The sequence below is a fragment of the Dermacentor albipictus genome, chromosome 1 (genome assembly GCF_038994185.2).
Source record: "Dermacentor albipictus isolate Rhodes 1998 colony chromosome 1, USDA_Dalb.pri_finalv2, whole genome shotgun sequence".
Taxonomy (NCBI): domain Eukaryota; kingdom Metazoa; phylum Arthropoda; class Arachnida; order Ixodida; family Ixodidae; genus Dermacentor; species Dermacentor albipictus.
This window is the reverse complement of record NC_091821.1, coordinates 71645722-71670493: the sequence shown is the minus strand read 5'-3', so window position 1 is coordinate 71670493 and position 24772 is coordinate 71645722. Positions and strand designations below refer to the sequence as shown.

General features: G+C 47.4%; 1 protein-coding gene and 1 pseudogene across 2 annotated transcripts in view; both read left to right on the top strand.

Moving 5' to 3' along the window:
- The window catches only part of LOC135903937 (zinc finger protein 853-like), a 94666-nt gene extending 70115 nt beyond the window's left edge, over positions 1-24551 (top strand). The window contains exons 1-10 of one of the 2 annotated variants that reach the window (XM_065434411.1): positions 861-1016; positions 1115-1189; positions 6055-6082; positions 7439-7563; positions 12415-12497; positions 15506-15551; positions 18683-19721; positions 20780-20837; positions 21429-23383; positions 24321-24551. In XM_065434411.1, the coding sequence (XP_065290483.1) occupies positions 1173-1189; positions 6055-6082; positions 7439-7563; positions 12415-12497; positions 15506-15551; positions 18683-19721; positions 20780-20837; positions 21429-21784 (1752 nt within the window). In that variant the 5' untranslated portion in view covers positions 861-1016; positions 1115-1172 and the 3' untranslated portion in view covers positions 21785-23383; positions 24321-24551. Of the gene's footprint in view, positions 1-860; positions 1017-1114; positions 1190-6054; positions 6083-7438; positions 7564-12414; positions 12498-15505; positions 15552-18682; positions 19722-20779; positions 20838-21428; positions 23384-24320 lie in introns of those variants that run through there. The other variant, XM_065434410.1, reaches the window with a different exon arrangement.
- Positions 15968-16147, top strand: LOC135903986 (U2 spliceosomal RNA; annotated as a pseudogene).
- Positions 24552-24772: the final 221 nt, after the last annotated feature.

Below are 24772 nucleotides of genomic sequence, written 5' to 3'. Positions count from 1 at the left end.
CACGGGGATATGACATGGAGATACAATACTCACCATAATAACCATCATAACATGTAAAATATATCATCACCAACAACAAAACGATCATAAGAAAGATTGCCAATCGCATTAACGTCATGAATGATCTCCAGATTATGAAAATTGTATGCTCTATGTTCTACCTGTCCAATTCATGCCAGAAAAACAATTCGGATCTCCGCTACGCCTTGTGGGCAATGTTGTATTAGCTGCTTGGAAGGGGTGATGCACATCTCCGAAAACGGGCGAGCAGCCAGGCTGACAAACTGCTTCCACCGAATCCGACTCAGGGACGCTTGCTCAAGACTACACTCAATCTTATGAGTCATTCTTGGGCAAGTCAAAGCCGCCTTTGCTGCTGCTGCCTTCTTTGCTGCCATGTAGCACTGTAGACGTGTTTCCCTGAGGTGCGCCAAACTCAGCGCCTCCGATTTCCAGTAGTACGCGCAAGCCACGCCGGTGCATCAGCGACACCAGTTGGACGCAATCACGCGCCGGCTGTCGAGGGCTGGCGGCCCCCGGCGCACACGGGCGGCTCTTTTTCCGTCTTCCCCGCTCGCGGGCCTTGGTTCGTGCACGGCTCCCGACGGAAGAGCAGCGAGAGATGAATTTGCCCCGGGCAACCCTGGTGGGGCTGGGAAAATATATTTTAGGACGCTGTTGTGAAGGCCTCATTCCCTCTCCTCGCACGCTGCTCCAAGAACGTGCGGTCTTCTTCGCCTTCCCGCGGTACCCTCTTCTTCTCCTTTTTTTTTTATTTCGCGTTCCTCCACCTTTGGCTAGGGCAGTTTTTGCTGAAAAAAAAAAGAGAAGGGAGGGAAAGAGTGGTGAGGCTTCCTTCACCCTCATCGCCGTGCTAGAGTCGCGCTGGAGCTCGGGTCTCAGACACGAAGAAGGCCACCAGGCAGGAAGAAAGCAGCGAGCGCTCTTGGAAGGCAGCTCCACTCACAGGGTTGACACGCGGTTCCCCGTCCGTGCCGCAGCTCCTGACTCATCAGGTGACCATCACTGCTCTTGTCGCTTTCCTCTCGTCGGTACACTGCCTCACTGGTCGCTGCCACGGCTTAACTGGTCTCTTGTCTCGTGCGCTTTTTAGGTTGTCGCCACCTCACCGTTGACATATCGGTTTTCTCGGCTCTGAAGCGCTCATCAGGATGTTCGAGCTTCCGCCGTAAGTGGGACCTTTCTTGTAATGCTGAGTGGCAGCGCGTTTGCGTTTTCGCCGGAGCGAAGGACGCGCTCGTTCTCGTCTCGGAATATCACTTCACCGGCTGGAACCTCTGGCCTTAAAGCTGAGGGCGGATTTGAGACGGGTCGCCAGCGCCCGTGGAGAGGAGGAACCTCGCAGGCGTCGCGTTGTGCTCGACTAGACGTGCTCTGGCACTGATGAAACGAGAACGACCGTCACGTCACCGTGTAGGAGTGGCCGCTGGCACTCTCGTTCCACACTTGTAGAACACAGTGCGGACGGCCCGGGCGTCAGGCGTTGGCCTCTCACGCAAAGACGGGGAAGTTGCGACATCGAGGTTACCTTTATTCCTTCTTTTGTTTACGTGAACTGAGCAAAAAGAAACGCCCTGGAAATGGACATTTCGTGCACGGGCTCAGCACTTGCACATATGAGTATCGGTGTCCGGTTCAGGCATATTGCTTCTTTGTTGTTACATTATTAGTTATTCGCAACTCATTCGGGCATCCGTATTCATTCATTCCTACCGAGCCAGTACTTCAACTAAGAACAACAAGAAATTTTGCAGCTGTTCTTCTGCAAGAGAACTGTGAAACTGAGCATATGAGGTAGTATTTAAACGGCAATATTGCAGCGTGCGCCCTGATGTGTGGCGTATAGATTGCGTATGTCGAAAAGCCTGGCTATTACTGGCTTTGTTACCAGTCATAGCCACGCTTCTCCTAACTTTACGATTTGATGCACTTAAAATGAAGTAAAACGCACGAGACTGTAAGTGAAGTTACTAGCTGAGGTCATATAAAGTTACTTGCCTTTTCTGCTCGCAGTGTGTATTGTGTTTCGCGTGTTTTTGCTCCAAATTGCTCTAAAACATTTAACTCTTCAACTTTGCCACAACTTGGCTAGAAAAACATCATGCCGAGGATCGTCTTCCTGCGAAGCACAGACGGATGCCGTACTTCTTCAGATGCGTTCTTGTCGGCTGGAACCGGTGGGCTGAAACAAACCGTTCTCACGCCACTAATTTACGAGCACTTCAATATGGCCGAAGGACAGCCAGTGCACAGCTACTATTGTGGTTCTCGCTCACCTACTCCTTTCCCTCTGAAATTGTGGCACATTTTGCTGTGAGCGTGCAGCGCAAGACGGAGGCCAGGACCACTAACGTTTGCATCTTACCTCACAGTTTCCTAAGTGTTCTATAAAATAAAAAGACAGAGCAGAGAGAGCGGCGGACTTGGGCGCAAGGTTTCAAATTAGAGTCAGAGGCAATGAATAAAAATTAAAATAAAATAAAGTTATGCTTGCTCATCGCAGTAATACCTTGATCATGGAGGCATTTATGCACAGTCTGGTTTTGATCTAGTCTGAAGAAACCTCTTACATTCCTCAGCAAGTCGCGCCAAAAGTTTGATGAAAGGAAATGTTGGGGAGAAAGACACGCCCGATAACCACATTTTTTGCTCGTACGTGCGGAGCCCAACGCGAACAGAAAACAGCTGTGAGGAAGGCTGGGAAACAAAGAGAGAAGTCAGGGTGGTAATCTGGGTGAGTTTGTTTATTTATGGTGGGCTCGTTTTAGGGCTTGCAGACACGTACACTTAAAAAAAAAAAGGGCCAGCACACACGCTTCGTGTGTCCTGTGCCCCTTTTCATGTGTTCTTGGCTGACCAGCTCTAAAAACAAGTTCAACAGAGAGAGAGGGTTCGTAGCTGACAATATCAGCTGGCCTCGCATACGCGTGCCGGCGACGCCTCCATCAGAGGGCCGCCCCCTTCGGGCATGTCCTGCGCATAATTACGGTGCCGAGATGGAAGTAGGCTCCATTGTATTGTTTGACGTCGCCGAGTTCAGCAGGCTTTCAGCTGTCCTCGTGCCTTGGCGCATTAATCTTACTCTTGCGCAAGCGCATGCCGTGCCTCGTAGTTTTATCTAGATCTCTCGTTTTCTCGATGAGGTCTTGCCGTGTACCGTTTAATTTCCACCCTACTTGGGCCTGACATTCACAGCCGTACGCTATGATGTTCACTGAATGTTAACAGTCTATACGCGGGGATGTTGCCATCTTTGATGTCAGGCCGATACTTCCAAGATCTGCAGCGCTTGTAGTCATATTCCATAAGAAGAATGATAAACAAAGGAGATAAAAAACAAGCTATATTGGGGCCCGTTTCTTTAAAAGAATTAGCGCGTGTGATGCTTTCGTGCCTGTCTGGAGGAGACGTGTCATCTTTCTATCGATCGTTATTGTGGGAAGCATATAGATGAGCTGGTATAAAAACCATACCATGGTACCAACAAAGCAACCAATACCAGTGTCATTTAAGAGGTCTGAATGTCAAGGACTCGTTCTGCGAATCATGAATAGCAGGATACGCGTGCTTACAAACTCTCCACCTGGTCCCCTATAGTTGAATATATATATATATATATATATATATATATATATATATATATATATATATATATATATATATATATATATATATATATATATATATATATATAATGCAGAACAATAGTTGAGAACGTAGTAAATGACGTACGAACCGGATTAGTCAATGAGCCGTCTAGCTGCTGTAACTGCACCTTCGCCGCCTTTGCTGAATATGGGTTAGAAGTGAAGTAAGATGCCCGGTCTTATCTTGCGTGCGCAGATGACACACCGTTGTGCAAAAGAAAAAATATATTGATATGCAACCCGAGAATCTTCAGCTAAATGGGCTCCTGACCAGCGCTTTCATAATAAAGCTTGCTAAACTACATCTACGTCTCTTTGGTGGCACTAAGATAACAATTACAGATATGCAACTTTTTTATACACATTTGATGAAGGGATAGAGCGAAGGACACCGCATAGAACAAGCTGCATAGCAGTTGCGTCTACGTCTATTCGTTCCTTTCTGTGTCTGTGTTCCACAAGTTGCGCTGCTGCAATCTTCGAAGAAGGAACAAAAAGATACTTGAAAAAGATTTGGGCAAACGGCAGGAACCACCGCGAAACAGAACGTAGTTGTGCTCCAAGGTTTGGAGCTTAGTAGCGGAGGCACTTATTTTGAGCTGTTTCACTTTAAAAGCCACACGTTGCGGGCGGCTCACATATCTCTTGATTTTTGGCACATGCAGCCTTTAAGTTTAGGACACGCCGAAGGTTTGGACAGGCTTCCCTGCCTCGCGCAGCAGCGTGCGACTGAAAAAAGCCTTACGGCCGTGCGGGGCACATCGCGGGCCTGGAATGTAGCCACGACGAAACGATGAACTTCGTGAGGGGAGCTAAATTGTCATTAGTCGTGAAGCTGTCAGGGCCAACTAGTAAGACGACACCAGACAAAAAGGCGCATGCGCTGAGGACCAGCGCGAATTTCACTAAAGAGCAAAGAAATGGCTGAGTACGGCTAAATTGCAAAGGCATCTCTTGTCAAAAGTGTGTACCTGACAACCTGCGCCTTATTTCTTCGCTATCAAGTGCACGCGAATGGGAGAGAGTGCAAATTCAGGAATACGTGTTTGCTGTTCTCCAATGAAATGGCTTCTTCATTGAAGCTGGAAGCACGAGATCGGAAATAGTTTCTCTTAACGCTGGTGCAACTTATACACGTGTAAAGATGTGTTTACTTTCTTCATATTATAGTGTGGTGCGCATGCGGCATCACTGTAGAAATCGTTAATGCTTTCCTAAAATAACCGACGTTGCTCCTGCTGCCTTAAAGAGAGCAAACTTTATAGGCGGTTGTGGTTATTTACAAGATACGTGCGCGCAGGCGTTCTTTCGCACTTCAGGTGAATGTAACCACGGCTTGGTATTCATTACCTTTTGTGTTTCCGGCATCAACAATCTTGTCCTCAAAAATGCCTTTCCATGCGGGTGACTAACACAGAATAAGTTGCAGGTGCGTTGTGGAACTCAGTGTGTACGGAACCGTTCTACTATTTCTATTGCTGGATTTCCTCGTCGAAATATCCGATTTGCGCTGCAAGAACGCTGGTTTATCGTAAGAGTCGCTTTTCTCGCACGCTTTAAAAATGTGTAGTCCCACCTTCCTTTCAGGCATGTCCTGGGCGTAGAGTCAAAATTGAAAAAAAAAAGGAAAGAAAAGTTCAGAGAGGGAGGTACAGAGAGAGAGAGAGAGAGTAAGAAAGCCAAAAAGCAAGCGTCCCTGTCGCATTCGATAGATTGGTTATCAAAATCGAGCGTTGCCTGCAATATCGCGGTCTACAGCCTGATGACCATTCGGTTAATTTAATGAATCTCATAGGCAGGACAGAACAGGGGGTACTCCCCGGGCCACCAATGAAGAATTTACCAAGAGTAGCACGACACATCACCCGGTCGCCGACGAAACTAACCGGTTCGCCTTAACTCATGATGCAACGCGATGCTTTTTGCTCTGTATAGGCCAGTTCGATAGGGCTCCAGTGAAGGCCCCTAGCTTCACTAGATAATGAGTCTGTGCGCCTTCCCTGTGCTGACAGGTGAAGGTTCTTTCAGACAGGGACAGTTTAAAGCTCTTTGGCATCTATTCCCGTAGTTACTGCCCAAGGCTGACTCTTGTAGTACCTGTAACTTGCATTAGAAATTAATACCAGCATGAAGGACAGAAAAAAAAAAGACTACTTGTCAGAGCATGCATTCTGCATTATGAACGATGCATGCGCGAAATGCACTTTCTGAACATATCAGACTACATCTATCGATGCCATGCCATTACTTGGGAAAAACAGCGCCGTGAAAATTTCACTCGAGCAAATGTAAATACGAAACCTTCGAGGCGGCAGCAAGCCACTATGATATGTGCATATGGAGGGATGTCAATTTACACATACATTTCATTTCTTTTTCCTTACAGAGAAGACTTTCTCCAGAAGCCGAGAAAGGTAAGCCAACATTTGTTCTTTGTCCCCATTAAGCAGGCTTCTCGAAGAAAATGCGTGCTTACTAGGAGAACTAAACCCACTAAAGAGGATTATTTTCGACGTTGTGCTGTTAGGATATAAGGGCTACTTAGGAGCAAGAGGTTTAGGGGATAATAAAGTATTAGAGGCTGGGAAACTAGGTCGCAAGATTACAGACATACTGTGTACCACGGGAATATCCGCTATGGCTGCGGTCGAATTTGGGGCTTGCATGTTGCGGACGTTCAAAGTCAAATTGGTGCAAACGAATAAAGGAAAGAGGTGGAGTAGGGTCGATGAGCACTTTCACCTCCGGCTTGAGAGAGTCTATACATCGACGGAAGCAGTGAATGTAGTGATCGGAGAATGGGGTTCTGCTGTTCGATAATCTAGTTAACTTTATGGAAGCAGAAGCGCTGTTGTGTCAGCCGCGCTTTCACCTCTGTCACTTCAGCAAATTAGATCGACAAGAGGCAATAATGAAGCATTCCAGTCAATAATCAATCTTCTCTACTCTCAGAAAGGAGGCGCGACAGCTCTTTTAAATTCTTATTTCATTAGTTCATTGTGCATATTCATTAGATGACCTGTCGAATACCGTGCATGGTTTATGGAATAAAGAACCGTGACCGCACTAAGTGCCACCATAACTGACAAACCAAGAGACGTCATCTGTTAAGGCGCGACGAACTGATGACTCCGGGATTCTACGCTGCACTGTAGAGCGCAGTGGGCTAATTATCAAGAATTTCGGATCATTTCGCCGCACAGAATTGCGCGAGTTCTTAATATGCCAAGTGATGCCGTAAACTAGGACACACTATACTTCGCACTGCTTACATGAGGCAGCGCCACTCGCAGTTTCAGATGTGGTGGCAGCAGGCTATAGCTTATAAAGCACAAATGTTCAATTCTCCAGGGACATAAAAACAAAACAGGCTGTCGCTCCCTCGCTAGTGTAATGTCGCGTCTTCCTAAATATTGGTGTACTGCTGTACGGAATGCAAGAACGATTTATTGAACGATGATTGATTATTGATTTAGGTGCAGGTAGTATAAACCCAGGCAGTCAAAATTAATCCGAGCCCCCCCTCCCATGGTGTCTCTCATGGCCAGGAGTTGCTTTGGGACGTTAAGCCGCATGATTTCTTTCGAATTATTCACCGTGCACTTCAGTTGCGAAGCAGCAGTGGGACCTTGCGAATGTAACATATTTGCAGATAAACATGCAATTTTGTGTAACGCCGTCTCCTTTTCATTTTAAGCATGTCTCGTGATTTGTGAACGTTATTTTGCATTATACGTTACTGATGAGTTGTGCCTGCTGTCTGTGTGCAGGGCGAGCCCTCGACAGTGAAGGCAGTTGTACACAACCAGTACAACTCGCCCCTGCAGCTCTACTCGCAGGAAAAAGTCGCCGAGACTTTGGCATATCACGCCCAGGCCATCACCGCCGAGGACGGGTGAGCACTACCACCGTCATGAGTTGTATAACTCTCATATTTGCAGACGAGCGCATAACGCTCTAAATAACTCACTGACGTTTGCGAAACTACAGGTTCTCGAACAATTAGAAACTATGAAATTGGCACTGTCATTAGAGATGCGAAATACCACAGGGAAAGTGTCACCACGAGTTCTGCCGGAGTTAGCGAGACGTCATCTCCTATGCGACATCCTGCTGCGACGCAGAGCCGGTTCGCGTGTTTTGGAGATCACGTCTCCTCTCAGGCTGTGGAGTGACCACTACACAGTCAAGCGATGCGCAGCAGTCGGGAAGAAACTATGATTTCAATATGAAGAGTTCAAAGAACGTAAAAGCCTGAACAAGTTCCTGAAAGAATATTCTGAGGATAAGATAGTACAAATATACACCTGGGAAGGACCATGGACGCGTGGGGGAGTGTTCTGACCTCCACCATACCCTCACTCTACCACGTCCTACCTACGCCAGTACGCAGTTGATAACTTGCATACACATATTGCTACTGGAACGCCATAAGTCAAGTGCACTCATAGCTTCAAGTGCTTATTATAGACACAGCAGCTGGTAGAATGCAATAAGTGATTGCTGTTTAGAGCTAAAAGGGAGCAAACTTTGTGACCAAGACGTACACGGCAAGATCATGTGAACGCCATCATTTATCGTACTGCTTCCAGTAAGCGTTGCAGTATTACTATTGCGATAAGGTGCTCACCGCTCGCATGTACCGCATGTACCACCTAACCTTACCCAAGCTGGTGAAATAAAAAAAAAACGATTAAAAACGCAGGGTGCAAAATACGATTATAAGACGGTGATTGGTCGTCAAAGCTAGGCCTGACGATCCCCCCAAAAGTCTTAAAATCGTATCTTGGGCCGTGTTTATTGAATATTTTTTTTCTTCTTTCAACAACTTAGCTAACGTTAGCTGGGACACCCTATATAATTGCTCTGGTAATAATTACACTTCGACAATGCTGCTCTTAACGAAAAGTATCAATGATACGTAACTAGAAAGAGAGCCTCATGTGCATTCCTAGCTGTATTGGTAAGTTGCCCTTCTCCAATGCCAAAAATAACCACTCTGACCGACAGGAGACGTGATAAGCCAGGCAAGTCTCAGCAATGAAAGACGGGTGGCGACGTCGCCTTAAAGTTTGCGCATCAGCTCGCCGTGACGTCACAAGTTTTGAGGGTGTCTGATTAGGCCTAGTTTGTTTCTTTTAATCGCTAAAGGTAAACTAGATTGTATTCTAACTAGAGCCAAATACTGAACACAGGAAATTTCGATAACCTTTACTGCACCACAACGACCCAAATACAAAAAAAGAAATATTTCGACATCTGTGACGTCACACTGGCTTCATTTTTCTCTTTTAATAATCGACCACTTACCGCAAAATAAATGAGAATATGGTTTTCAACTACTACTTTGTCAGTCTAGAGTGATCTTGTGTTTTTTTTTTTGCGTCCCTTTAACTGGTGTCAACGAACCAACTGTAAACTAAAGCCGGACGAGGAAGCAGAACGACGATATGCATACTATAACAACTGGCGTGAAGCACGACAAATTAGCCACCAAGAAGACTAGTCCAACGAGGCGAGTAGGTGACAAGCGAGGGTGCAACATTTTTTTCCAGGTGCTCTGTGCTTGGCGCATTATAGCCTGCACAGAAGCTGCGCCATTAAAATCGCAAATGATCATCATCATTTTCCAGCTGCTAGTTATGAGCTCTAAAAGAAGGTGGGGAAAGAAACTGATGGACGCAGAGCGCTCGCTAAGCAGAAAAAAATGTATTTGAGAAGAATATGTGAGAGCGAAGCGACGAGCAGATGTAGAACGTGTTCGCGTGCGTTAGTCTACGGCTTGCGGCATCGGAAACGAGCACAAAGACACGAGTATCGGAAAGCCAAAAGAAAGAAAAAAGCCTCTGTATATAGCGCGGAGTGTCACGTCGAGGTAGGCATGTCCTCGACGCGAAGATTTTGACGTTTTGCCAGACGTCAAGAATGGCAGCGCACGCAAGCGTGAAAAATGCGCGCTATACTCATGGCGTTGCTAAAAGGTGCGACCGTTTCCTAGCACAGAAAGAGTCATCGCTGTCTCGGCCTGCTCAGTTTAGAAGTGGCTGCAACCAAGAGAAACCGGAGATGGGTTTGGTTGCACAGTGAGTGAAAAAAAAAAGTATATATCGCAAGAGAAGGGAATCGCAAACCTGTACCCGTGCTCACAAATTTCTCTCACGTAAGAGTACGCCATTATTGGCCAACATTCCGGAGCCCATCAATCAAGATAGCGATGGGCGTGATAACGAAACGTCTCGCCACAGCGATAGCCAATCACAGACGGCTCTTACAAAAGTTGATTGTTGTGAATACGGGCCCTGAAACCGCATAGTGATAGAGAAAGACGAAAGAAAGGAGAGGCAAGGAGATTTATCAGAACAGAAATTGCGGTTTTCTACCCTACACAGGAGGAATGGGGGAGGGACTAAAAGCAAAGTGTGACGAGGCAGCGTACGCGCTCTACTTCGATATACTTGGGCGCGGATGCGCCAGTAATCGATGCGTCAACATAACGTGTTTACTTTGCGACTGGCGTTTAGCTTTCATGAGCGAAAAGAAATGAGATCGAGAAAAATATGCCTTTTTTTCTTCTGCTATTAAGAAAATACCACCACGCGGAAAGGCGCATTTGGATGAATTTCTGGTGTATTTGTCATTTCAGTTGTATGATCTATAATGCCGACGGTATCTATGTTTCAATTTATCAGTGGAAAACACCGTAGCATGTAAAATGCACGAACATATTATAACAAACGACCTGCCTTATGCTCCACAGTGACTGTAACAACTCACGGAAAGTGGGCTTCATTAGAATTGCTATAGTCGTTATTATATGCAACATGGTCTACATTTTTTTCGGATAACATAGGCAGAGATATGCAACCAGTGTTTATTCTCAGAGTTACGAGAAAGTACATGTTGTCCATATTTGTCGCTTTAAAGCATTCCTGGATTCGCTGAGGCTGCTTCATCTTTATAGGAATATTCTTGTGATAAATAATCCCAACAACCATTGCAGTGTTAACGTCGAGTGTTATTGTGCTTCTTGCGCGCGCAAGCCGGAGCGCATTTCGTGTCGCTCCGTGAGACGCTTCTGCGACGACTCGAACATATCACTTCGCCAATTATAAAATTTTCATTCATGCCACCGCGTCTGTCTGCCAGTAGAGATTATATATACACGCTGAACAGTCTACAGTTTGCGAATGTCTCTGACTACTTCATTTGTCATTATTAAAACTGAACGACACAAAATCATAATGATTTCAAACAAGACAGAGAAGATTGAACTCGATTTAGGTGTTCGCTGACTACCGCTAAATTATTCGAGCGAATGTTGAAAGTGCGTTTGTGCACAGAACGTGGATAGGGTTTGAAAAGCAGAAAAAAAAAATTGTTCGCGATGCTTTAGCTTTGTGAATATGAAACCTGAAAGAAGTTGGAAAATTTCCATTTAGAAATAGACCCGTTGTCTGGAAACGGTAATCAAGTATCGAAAACTGTTCTTGGCGCATACGACACGGTCTATGATTAGTATAGGCACCAACCAAAAGAAATAACATATTAGGGAAGGACATTCGTTTTCTGAACTTTGTCCTGTAGGGCATACATATTTATCAAAGGCATAAAATACTACAACGGGAGATACCATAAGTTTTCGCTACTCTTCGTTATAATTTTTCAACAATATATGCTGTAATAAGCAAAAACGTAGCAAAATTATATATAAAATGGTGACACTTTTCGCAAAATGAAGTTCAAGAAATTGTTTTGCTCATGGTAGAAAAGAAAAAAAATAAGCTGTTTCGCTCGATATACGAATCTGCAGACGCAAAACGTGACCTTACATCGTCAGCTTTCAAGGCAAATTTTATAATAACCTCAACCTATTCATATTACCAGTGTGTCATCGAAATATATTATTTAAGCATGGCAGATCTCAGCGTACGTTGCCCAAAGAACAGCTTTTGTAGGAGGCTTGTTTCTAAAATTCACATATTAATCGTGTTTTCAATTAAGGGCGATTCGGCACTGAGACTGTAGTTGTCATGCAATGATACTACTGAAGGGAGCCAAGGCGTGACCTTCCAACATGCAACCTCTAAACTGCAAAACGGTGTTGGTTAATGCGCCGTCTGTAAACGCTCACAAAGTGCAAAGGAACAAAAAATTTCTTTGGTTACGTGGTCAAAGTGTAAATGAAAAGATGTTTCGGAGACATTCGCAGACACTTCGGTGACATAGTTCAAGCTTTTCAACCGCGTGACCAAGGAAACCGTAAGGGCTCCTCTGAAACATCTTTTCTTTTACACATTGACTTCATCAGTGACAGCAGTAACTTTTGTATCTTCACATCTGGCCCGACGAGCTTTCGTCGCACCATTCGCTGCCTCCACAGAATTTTCGCGCTGAAGCTGTTGACGGTTATCCTCAGTACTTTGCACATGCTTAGTACTACTGCTGTCACGCGAGTGTCATTCGTCATTCGCACAGGTATCACGCATGCGCAATGGATGCAAGTATAACTTGTGAAAAGGCCCGAGTGCTGGTTGTAACTGGAGCGGGCTTCGTGATAAGGGTGGAAAAGGGGAAGCATGATGGGACGATAAAAGGCATATAATCTAAAATTGGGGTTGCAAACAAACGCAGTTCTTTACGAGAATGTTGAGCTAGGGCTTCGCTGTTGCTGTCCCGCGAATATTCATTCCATAACGACTGCTGTCATCCTGGAAGCTTACGCGCAAACCTACGACGTTGCCCGCAGGGTCAACGACATCCAACCCGTGGGGCTGCCCCAGAACCTCGTTCGCTCCGCTGTCCTACAGGCTCTGAGCGAAGACGAAATTGGTAAGCCCTTCCGTAGTAGATATGTGCCACTTGTGATGAGAGAAACGACGACAACAATAGGCGCCAAAGTGCCTATTGCAGTTTACTCGCAATACTCCATAGCCGGAAGTGACGCCGGCGTCACACATTGTGGGTAGCAACTATAGGAAGCCAACAGACAACGAAGCCAAAAATAGGTGGTTGTCAGTAAATATCGAGCACCTCGATCGGTTTCCCTTATTCTTCACACCCTGGTGAGAATTTATTTTGCAGATATGTTACATATATGTGATTAAAAATAGGAGAAAATGTTACAAAGCCAATGAGCTCGCTGTTATTGACAAGACGAGCCAGTAGTTGGAGCGGGGCATTGCAATTTCTGTAAACAAGCATGTACATTTTAAGAGCAGTTTAAATGAACTTCAATGATTTAATAAGTGTTAGTTAGTAGTCATTTAAATTTCTGTCTTCTATTCTAAAGCAAGAGCAAGTAACCGTCAGTATATTCTTTCTGAAACAGCCAGCAGTGCTGTTAATTGCGACACTGAATTGCAACAGTTTGTTATTACGTTAAAATTAACATTAAATTCTGGGGTTTTTACGCGCCAAAATCACGATTTGATTGTGAGGCACGCCGTAATGGGGGACTCCGGAAATTGGACTGCCTGGGGTTCTTTAACGTGCGTCTAAATCTAGGTACCCCCCACAGGTGTTTTCGCATTTCGCCACCATCGAAATGCGGCTGCCGTATAGCCGCTATTCGATTCCGCGACCTTGTGCTTAGCAGCCCAACACCATAGTAGCTAAACAACCACGGAGGGTTTGTTGTTAGGTCACTTTCGAAGTTCATTACCGTTACGAGTGTTACATTATTTAGCGGGTGCTATGTGCAGTGCTCATAAACCTCGCGGCCCCGTCACGTTGCGCAAGCAAACTTTGCCGCTGCCGATGTGGTCAGTTACTTAACAGCGACTTATTTCACGCGTTTCGTGGATTTGCCCAGTAGACCGGAAACGTTCGTCCGTCTTACGGTAGCAGTTGTGATGCGCTCTTGGCAGTTGTTTCCTTTGGCCACCTGGCTGGTCAAAAAAGAAGGAGGAGAAGACGCCGAGGAACTGAGGCTGCGGATAGCGCGACCTGGTAACGAATTTCAGGACTGGAAAGCAAAAGCGCAGGACGCCTGGCCACCGTGCTGCGCAGGAGCGAAAACTGCGACATGAGAAAGCCCAGAGCAACAACTCCCGCCGGTTGCACCGCGGCGCCGCGAAGCAGCCGCCGTCCCTGCGACGGAATGTCTCTGCGCCAAAATAAACCGGCGGCTCTTGGGCCGAGCCCAAGGAGAAACGCCCGGCGAGAAGCGGCGACGCACTGCGCTAAAACCAGCCCCGGAATGCAAGCTCGCGCCGCCAACGCTGGGGGTTCCAGACCGAGTGTTTTCGATAGCGCGCCTCGGGCACCGCTTTCCTTTCTTGCGATCGTTCGTTTACCTTCCCCGCCCGTTTACTTGCCGCGCTGCGATTTAAATTGACCACTCCCTGCTGCTAATAGCGCTCTAACGGGCGCTGTTTTGGTAAAGAGGTCGGCCATCTTCGTCACGCAGTGCCACACGGTTGCTGCAGCGGCCCTCGAACCGGTACTGCTATGCTGTTGCGCTACGTTCACGCTTGGTAATTCGGGCACGGTATCGCGTCCAACACAGGCTCTGAGAGTGGTGGTGTCTGTGCGTGCATTTTCCAAATCTTTCCTGTCAGCTTGGAAGCATATTTAAATATAGCTACTTTCTTGTTATAATTCCGAGGGAAGATAATAATTAGCCGTTAAGGACCAGTCCTGCCGAGCCTGGTATACGGCTGACGGATGCTCATTTAATGGCGAGCTTATATTGGACTGCCTGTGTAATTTATACTTAAATGGCCCCTCACCAGGCCACACAGCAAATTTTCGTTATAGGCTGGAAATTGTTACGTGGCCTCTAAGGAGTGTTCTGCCGCAAGAATTTTTCAATTAGTCAATAGCAGAGATAGAACTATTTGAAGTGTCACGAACCCATGATTTCAGGAGGCGAGCGTTACCGCCAACACATCGACGCTCTTTTCACTTGCCCCCGTCTAGCCTCCGCAAGCGAAATTGCTTCCTTGTGTTTTCCCACACTGTAGCCGGAGGCTTGCGTGACGAATACGCCACGGGCTCCACCTTCTTTTTTTCTCTCTCTCTCTCACGTTTTTGCGGAGTGGCGCACTTCCAGTGAAGTTCTCGCGCGCGAGCTGTTGCGTTTGTCTCGTTTCGTGCAGCGGACGACATTGCACTATGTACGAGAACACCTGATTAGCGGTATAAGTCAGTGCCGCAATCACGAGCACTGAGGCAGGCGTGAGAGGATGAAAGAGCATTATCGCGGCACTGAAACACGGTAGAAAATGAGACAGTTTCGTTCTCTGCGCGCACGACTGCACGACATGGGAACAAGCAGACGAAACGGAAGTGCATATCTCTTGCTACGGTACGATGTAAAACAAAAACACGCAGACATTCGGTTCGTATTTTCTATTATTTCTCTAAACTTTAATTCGTATATTGAAGCAACAGAATAGACAAATACCTAATGTTGCCTTGAATAATTCTCGAAATCACGTGTCACTATGAGCGACGTCACAACACTGCCATGTACGTAGACGCACTTGCGCCATAGACTTCGACTCTCTAGCTGGGGGTGCGGCGCCCGTGAGGAGAAGGGCAAACGACGTTTGGTTGAAATTTAACCTCTTTCTGCGGAGCGTAGAGGTGTAATACATGGCAGACCCGATTGTTAGCGCGCATTTTATGCGCTGCGCTCGTCAGCTCAAGATGGCCAGACTTGGTCAGGGGCCTTTTAAGATCCGTTACTGTCTCATTTGGCTGTTCGAGGATACTATAGATGACTAAAATAGAACGCCTACTTCCATACCAAAGAGTTTGTGAGCATGAGAATTCAGACTATTAGAACGTTTCCGTGATTTTCCCGTGACGCCAGCGTTTGCCGTATCTTTCAGGTGGAAACCCATATCGAACCGCGAACGGGACGACTGCTGTCCAGAGGTAAGTTACTGCAAAAATTTATGTATTCATTTTTAATCACTATTTCAACCAAGTGAAAAGGAGTAGACGTTGCAAACACACGGAGACAACGACTCCTGTAATCATCTTCATCTCAATGTAAAAGAAAAAAGGAATACTGAGGTATTCCACTCTGTGAAGGTGGATGACCAGCGATGCTATTTAACACACGACACAGAGATGACAGAGAATTTTGAACAAAGGTAAGAACTCATTTAACTTGGCTTTTATACACATTCGCGTGGACGATGGGACCACCGCTGCGAGGATTCAGAGGGAACTAGACACGCGTGACGTTTCGACGGAACCGCCATCACAGGAGAGCGGAAGGAAAGGAAAGTAGATATGCAAGCGCTTGGAACGCCGACAAAGAGACAAAGGGCGGTACGAACGTAGACATGGCCGACGGGGGTCAAAGTGTAGTACCTGTTCTTATCAACTTAATATCTGATACGGGTTCTGTTTCGACCCAAGGTATTAATCTTATTTTTGCAAGTTGGCGGAGTGCTTGAAACCTGCTTCACCTGCGCCGCGGGTTGGCCGGCTATTTCACTGTCTCCGGCATCGGCTCACGGTTTTTTGCGCATGCCGAAGAAAAATGCACGGAACCCTAGCCATAAACAGCTTCCCTGCAGAAGAAGTTTGCCCCGTAAATTCTTTTTTTATGCGAAGCATATTAACGTAGGTTTCGGGCCTTCGCGCGACGCCCGGCGGTGGCCACCATTGACCCTGAAGTGGGGTCACGTGACAGGACGTCACGTGATGACGTCACACAGGCTGCAGATGGGGCAGTCATATCGCGCCGTCGGTCGCCTCCCGGCGGTGGCCACCATTGACCTTCAAGTGACCTTCAAGTAGGTCACGTGACATGACGTCACGTGATGACGTCACACCGGCTGCAGATGAGGCCTCATATCGCGCCATCGGTCGCCTCCCGGCGGTGGCCACCATTGACCCTGAAGTGAGATCACATGATGCGACGTCACGTGATGACGTCACACCGGCTGCAGATGGGGCCTCATATCCCGCCGTCGGACGTCGCCCGGCGGAGGCCTCCACGCTCCGGTTCACGCCGTCGCGCGCGACGCGGCGGCGGCGCCACCATCGCTGCATCACGTGATATGTGACGTCACGCCAGCAATGAAGCGGCGCGCGCCCGCCGTCGCGTCAGTCTCTGTGCCCGCAACCGCGCCAGCGTCTTTGCGCCGGGCGTGTATGCGGTCAAGATGCCTCCAAACGCTAAAGATACGCCAAGGTTAAGCCCAGTGGATGCGAAGCATCCACTGGGCTTAACCTTGATAAGCCTCCAATTTTTCACTGTTCATTACACTACGATAAGACATTTAGAAAACAATAGAAAATACAAGGAAATCACGCTGATGACACACGGATTCTCCAATAAAACCCGCGAATCATTCGCAACTACACTAAAGATAAAACGATGTTTTATCTCCGAGCCATTATCGAGCTAATTTTTTTTTCACTCTGAAAACAGCCCAAGGCTGCTGAAGGCATACGTTGTGACGATTATGAAGCAATGACTTTAGGAATTTGTGGTTCCAAGCGAATGCTACAAGAAGATTCTTGACGTGACTAATTCGCATCAGTAATATTCATGCGAAGCATTCTCTGCCTGATTTTTGGCACTTTACGGTAGGTAGGTTGGTGGGCAGGTTCCTGTCTCGCGTCGCTTTAGCCCTTTAACTGGCAGCTCAACAGTATTGTTGACCTTACAAAAATATCTGGAAACACTATACAATACCAAATATTATCTGTGCCTTTCAATTTACCTTAATTTGTGTACCTGCTCAACAGTGGTAGTCGCAGAAATGCCGACCGTGAGCAGCAGCAGATGTTTTGGTGACAAAACTCGGAGACCTCGTCGGTATCGTCTTAGCGGACTTGGCGGTCGTATTATCGCTAATGCGAAATTTTGCCTTTGTTTAAGAAAGCTAGTATTTTTTTCTCCATTGAGGCGCATCTCAAGAACACACATTTACTGTGCCAAACCAAATACCAAGCACAAGTTTCGGACCATACATTTGCCTCTAACAAGCTGGTCAGCAATATGTTCGACCCGCTGTATCTCACTTAGTTTTCTAAGAAGCCGTTTAATATTTAATATGGTGTGTATTTGAACGGTATTGAGAAGAAATAAAGCAATAAAAACATACTGGGTAGGTGTTTCTTACCTTACCTGTTAAAGGGTTATTAAAAAGAAAACAATGTGTGACCGATGGTGGAATTGAACCTCAGCCGTTGAGCACATAAGCCTGGTGCTTTAACCACTATGCCACGATCTTTTGTTATTTCTTCGCGTCTTTATTGCGACAGCTTGTGCTTTGCGGTGCCGTATTAGACTGCACAATCTCCGGGACCGGTCCACTTTCGCAAGCACTCTCCTCGTAGCAGTTTACGCTAGGCAAGAACTATATGCGACGTCGTACTAATTTCATGACTGCCCAAGTTAATCGTGTTTTCACATTTTTTTTCGCCGGCATGCCATCGTCGTTTAAACATACGCCACGTGACATAGCCATAGGCACTTGTATAACACGTAGTTGCTGATGACGTCACAATCCGCGTTTCTCTCGGTTATCTACTACTCATGTTGAACCCAACAATCCTCATGTCGTAAGCTTGCGTCCAATGGCCAGCGCAGAAGTCATGCCTTTGCTGCCATACGATCGTGTTCGCCGTGGTTGTCGTCGCGCTGCTGTCGTCACACGCGCGTACTCGTAACCCAAACTCACTACTCAATTTACACAAGCACTCATCTGGTAATGGTTTGCGGAACCCCAAACAATGCTAGATAGCCAGGAACCTTCAAAATGCATCGCATAACATCCAATCCCACAGTGCGTGAGATCTGCACAAACATTTAATCTCAGTTTTTAATGACACCAAAAAGCGTTCGCTTCCAGAACGCACAGCCGGAGAGAGAACGCACACACGCATGTTTAAGCAAGCAGTATGATTTTGCTGGTATCGCGGGTGTGCATGCACTTACAGAGGAAATCTTTCCATTTCTTTACGAGGGCTCTTACTTCCCGTGATGTTGAAGCCTATCCACCCATTGTGACATTAGCAAACTCCCCTGTTGTTGTCTGCAGGGTTACTGCGCCTCCAACACCTCCACCAAAACCGCGGCCTCCATCTTATAGCGGTGGACCGCCGCAGCCAGAGAGGCCGTACTCTTCGTCCGGGTACCACGTGACCTTCTCCAACCCGGGAACTCCCGGCACGCCTCCTGTCCAGCCGCACCACACCTACATACCGCCTCCCCCGCCGCTGCATAGCTACCAGCAGCCTACCTACCAACAGCCAGCTTACCAAGAGCCGGCTTACCAACAGCCAAGCTACCAGCAGCAACCAGCGAGCTATCCGGCTCAGCACGCGCGGCAGAGCAGCTACGAGGAAGTCGACGAGCGTCAGCAGAAGATTCGGGAAGCCGAGCTAAGACAGCGCCAGTACGAGGAAGAGCGTCTGCAGCAGGCTCAGTACGAAGAAGGCCGCTTCCGCCAACCACCGCAGGACTTCCGGCGCGTCGAGTTCGACGCCGAGCAGAGGAGACTCCGCGAAGCAGAGGAGCGCCGCCGACGCGTGCTTCAGGAGGAAGAGAGCAGGCGGCGCCAAGAGGAGGTGCAGCGCCAGAGGCGACTCGAGCAGGAGGAGCAGGAGCGCCAGCGGCGCCAGGAGCAGCAGGAGTACGAGCAGTACCAGCAGCACCAGCAGCAGTACCAGCGATACCTTGAGGAGCAGAAGAGTAGGGACGACGAGCTGAGGCGGAGGAACCTAGAGCAGCAGCAACAGCAGCAGCAAGAGGCAGCCCGCCGCCGGCAGTTCGAAGAGCAACAGAGAAGGGCCCAGCTGCAGCAGCAGCAGCAGCAACAACAACAGCAACAGCAGGTGCGCTTCCAGAACGCCCAGCGGGAGCCGCTGAACGTGCAGCGAGCCCAACAAGAAGCCCAGAGGCGCTTCCAACCGAGTACGGCCGTCGCCAGTTCTCCGCAGCATCAGGAGCAGGTGGGCTCTCAAGCGCAGCGCTGGGAGAATAGGATCTGGGAGGAACAGCAGTCCAGGATGCCCGGCACGCCGTTAGGATCGCCCACCGTTTCGCGCCGGTCGCGCGATAACGTGTGGCCACCAAAGGTGGGTACTAGGACGGCTGCCGACGCGAGTACTCCACCCCACCCCTCCCTCCACCGCTGCTGACCATGGTTCAGGGTTCAGCAGACCCCGCCAGACAGTTACTGCAGTCAGCAGCAATTTTCCTTCCCTTCGTTTTCATTTAGTTACCTATTTATTTAAACAAACAACCTAATTACAACTTCTATGTACCAGGACTTCCATATTCGACCAAAACATGGGACGGTATTCCGAAATATCGCTAAGCGCTGGTCTTTCTTTAGACCGCTGTCATCCATACCACATGCAGGTAACGGAAAGAGCAGCAATTTGGACCCGACAGCACAGAAAAGTACTAGGACAAGGGGATCAGAATTTCCTTCAGTCTTTCTGTGCACGCAGTCTGTACGTGACACCAGTGATACTGCACAGACTCGTTCATACACGTTGCTGTGAACGTTCAAGTGTTTAATTTCATGCATACGCCATGTCCTACACCGGAAACTGCTGTTGGTTTAATTTTACCAAGATAAAGTAATCGAGCGTTTATGGTCCTACACATAATCAAACTCAAGGGAACACTTTGATCAGTTATAGTCAGCCGGACACAAAAGGAAAATAATCTGGTTTCAGTAATTTGAGCACCTTATAGTACTTATAATGCGGAGCAACATTGATCAGGGTTTAATCTGTACACATGAATATGATGCGTTATGTTTGGCCACGCTTACGCCTGTAAGAATTATGACCTTGTGTTTGCATTTAATAGCCATTCTGGCAAGTGAAGTAGGCAGCTGTAATAAAATATTTTTGCAAGTACTGTGAATTTCTTTTCGTGCCTTCCTGCAGAACATCGCCTGCTGAAACCGTTCTATTTAACACATTGCTCTTAAAGGGTCTCTTTACCATTTCATGTTGTTATAACTCGAACATATTGACGTTCAAATGATACAACGAGTAACCGTCACTACTGTAACGTGGCTAAATGCGCTTCTTTTGTTTTATTTTTACTACAAAAAAAAAACATGAGGCTAAAAATATCGCGGATTTATAACCAATGCCCCTTTTTTTCTTCCTTCCAGGAATCGAGCGTGCGATGGACACCTAAGACGGGATTTTCCCCGCAACTGGCACGACAAAGTTAGTGAACACTTCATGAACCTTCCATATGAGCTCGATTTGCAGCGCGTATACAGTAATACGATCGGTACTTTACTAGATGTATTGGCTCTAAGCCTGCCGACACTGTTGCGTTCGCGCAATGAAATAGACACACACAAAAAAATAGGAAAGAAAGAAGAGAAAACTGTGGATAGGTTTATTTTCTATCGCACGAATTACGCTGTAACACCTTGGAGACACAATAATTCAGCCGACTGTGTGGAGAAAATTATTGCTCGGAGTTGACCCGCCTGCCGCTTTCCATAGAATTCAAAACTTGAAGATAAAGGATTAGTTCAAAAGGAAAAGTTAAACTGGTAGCAATGCAAGGAACAATTGCAGCGATTTCATTAAAATCTCGCGGTTGTCTTGTAATATTGAGCTACTAAAAAAAAATCGCTGATGGTTCAAGCTGGCGTAAGACGCAGTGCGAGTAAACTTATGTGCTCTACATGGCAATGATAACATTTGAGCGCGTGGCTCTTGCTTGCTCCTAGTAGTTCGCGTACGGTAAGCGGACGTGACGCTGCATCAGCGGACACCACGGCGTCATCGTCTCCTTGTGCGCAGGTTCGCAGGGCGCCAAGCAGTTCGTGTGGCCACCGCCCAAATCCGGCATGGCCAACGGAGATGACGGCGGCTTCCCGTCTCGGCCTCCGAGCCGCTCGGCCATGAACGCGTGGCACCCGCCACAGTCGCCCACGTCCGGGACGCGGACGCCGCCGTTCGCGCGCTCCCCGTCACTGGGCCGCCGCACGCGCGACATCGCCTGGCCGCCGCCGCAGGCCGAGTCGTCGCCCAAGTTCGTGCCGCGGCCCGTGAGCCGCAGCGGCCTGCACCGGCCCGACGAGTACATCCACCAGAACGCCAGCTGCGGCGTGCCGCCCACCTACAGGCCGCCGCCAAACTCCTCCCAGTACCTGTAAACCGTCCCTCCCTTCGGAGCCGCGTAGGGTTCCCTTACGTCCCCCGCCATAGGAGATGTGCGGGAACGCTACCGCCACACCTCCGCGCTCTAACACTGCGTGCGCACACCGTCCCCCGTTGCCCTCGTTTTCCCTTCGCACCGCGCGCACGCACGCTCCCCAGACCACGGCCCCTTGGCGCCTTCGCTGGGCTACCGGACCCGTTCTTAGGACGGGAACCCGTGAAGCCAGGCCGCTGCTGTTTCGAGAGCGCGAAGCGCACAGGGTCTCTGCCTCCCGATTGACGTACTAGCATAAATTTGAAGCTCTCGCTTGTTCCCAAGCAGCAAGATAACGCTATTGTGACTCAACCACATTTGGGAGCGGCCACACCTGAATTGGAACGCTTTGAGCGACACTTATGTGCTTAGCCTTCGTAAATATCTGTCAGCGACTCGCAGAACAGATAGTACCACGTGCTTGCTACAGCTCCGCCGCCGAATGAAGCCGCCCTCGTTCCGAGCGACTTCACTCGCGTGGCCCTACGCTATAAATTCAGCGTCAGGGATTTAATTTAAAGTAATCGAGTGCTAAGCTTCACCGTATACTAAGAGGCCGTGGTCTGTGGAGGCCGTATACCACCCCGGCGTGATGGACTAGAAATATATGGGGAGTGGTTAGATACGTGACGTTCCTGGTGCACGTTCTGAGCATGGTTATTGTTGTTTTATTTTTTTATCAAAGACAGCGTGGCGGGCAAGGAGACAACAAACGTCCGGCAAAAAGAAAAGTAAATGTCTAGCGCGATGTTCAGAGAAGCGCAACCTAAAGCAAATACTCACCCGCCACGTGGTCCGTCCATGAACAGAAGACTCGACCACGTGCGGCTGGAACTTGCACCAGGGACGTCGCCCTTCTTGCGCTGCACACATACACACACACACTAGCTGAACAGACTGCGAAGAGTTCGCAATATTTTGTCAGCCCGAGAAACGAAAAAGACGAATTCGTTACCGGGTGACCTTAAGAACAGACTTAGTGTGTAAGTGCACCGCGGAAATGGTTGCAATTCTTTTTAGAGAGACGTTCGCGAGACGTTGGAGTTTTTCACTGCTTATTTAAGTTTGTCTGTGTTACATAAGCCCGCCCCTCCGCGGATTGTACATGCGCTCTCCACCATTGCCTGGTGTACTATTTATTTCTCTTCTTAAATGAAGCCAATTTACAAAGCATCGCTTACGCATTGTTATTCGTGGCATAAATGTTTTTTAAAAAAATAAATTGCGAGAAAGAAAAGCTTTTACAAACTACACGCGCAAACACATTTAAAAGAAAAACTGTGATACGATATGAAAGGGCGAAATTTTTCTACATTTCGCCCGCTGGTGCCAATAACATTTTTTAAGGTGGCTTGGTGACCTAACATATTCTGCCCTCCGTCTTCTGCCCAGAATTAACAGACCAGAGGGGAATGTGACTGTAAATATACAGCAACGCAGCTGGTTTTACTCTGCACATAATCTGCCCCACTTTTACTAAACCAAACACACTAACACTGACTCAGGACCAGCGGGGCCACAGATCACGCCTTTACCAAGCGGTGTGCTGTCCTTGTTAAAGGTAAATATCATTCGTGCCCCTCTGAAATTAACGAAAAATAAAAGAATAAACATTTATCGTGAGTGGTCCATGTTTCACAAAATTTAGCTAAGTAATATTCTTAAAATCACTTTTACACGGTAACGTCTAAGAAACCATACTTAATGTACGAGAAGATACAAAATTTGTAATGCTTCTATTTCAGTTTTTAATTTTTTTTCCAACTCACTGTTACTTAAGGGGCCTAAACATAGCTTCGCAAAACTATATACTGGTTGTGTTACGAGCCATAGCTTTATTTTTGTAAACATTTAATACGGTAAAGTAACTTTTCAAATGAAGAAACCAGTGCTCATGTGCCTATTTTAGTTTCGTGTTCAAATGTGAAGTAATGCTTCGAATGAAAGTTCCCCTCAAGAAATTTAGCGTAAGAAAGCGCGAGCGATCCCAGCGCCCCAATGGAACGAGCAGTAACACCTGACCCGCGCACAGAGCTGACGGACAGCGGAGTGATTTGAGCGTGTCTTCTGGCAACATATTTTCACTAACATAGTACGTTGATATTTATATCCATGTATCCAGCTTTTATGGTGCCCTTTTTGTCGGGTGTAAAAGTATACATGCTGTTGCGAGTTCTTTCGTTTTTTTGTCCGCTTATGTGTGAGCCACTTTCATTAATACTTGATATAACTTTTTTTTTGATGCTGTGATTAGATATGTTCGGTGTGTTTCTCAACTAACCGGTGGATGGTATTTCTAGTCAGTGAACATAGAAAAAAAAAGAAGTGAAACCTCGCTAGGTGTGCTCTCTGCGCACGTACAGTTTGTGCTACACAATCTTGCAGGAGCTCCAGAAGCCTCTTTGGAATTTTAGTTCTCAACTTCTCTCTTCCTGCCTTCTTCCCCCGCTTTCTCACTATCCTATCTTCTTCTTTTTCTCTCTTTCTCTCTTCCACAGTCGGGACGCCGAATGCGCACGTGATGCGTGACCTGCTACCTCTGTCAGGAAAAAGAGAACGAACGTTATTAGGCAATGCTCTTGCAAAAACGCGCTCAGAACATCAACGCTTTAGGCGAGCACGCATTTTTTAAACATTTGTTATACGCCTGACTTTCTGTTTGGGTGCTGTTTTTTTTATGTTGATGTTTGAATAAACGATAAAGAAAAAGATACCCCTTGTTGGCGAGACCATTGTCTTGTGTGCTTCTTGTGTGGCTAACGCCGCGCGCGCAGGAGAGCTTGAAGAGCTCCCCTGTTGTTCGTGCGGGAAGGGACCGAGGAGAACAGTGACTCTTCTTACGATGGAGAAAGAGAACGATTTCCTTGGGTTTCCATGGGAGCCTACAAAGACGACACTTTGTGAGAGTTGGCCATCCACGCTGTTGTAAACATTACTGCGAACCAGGTGC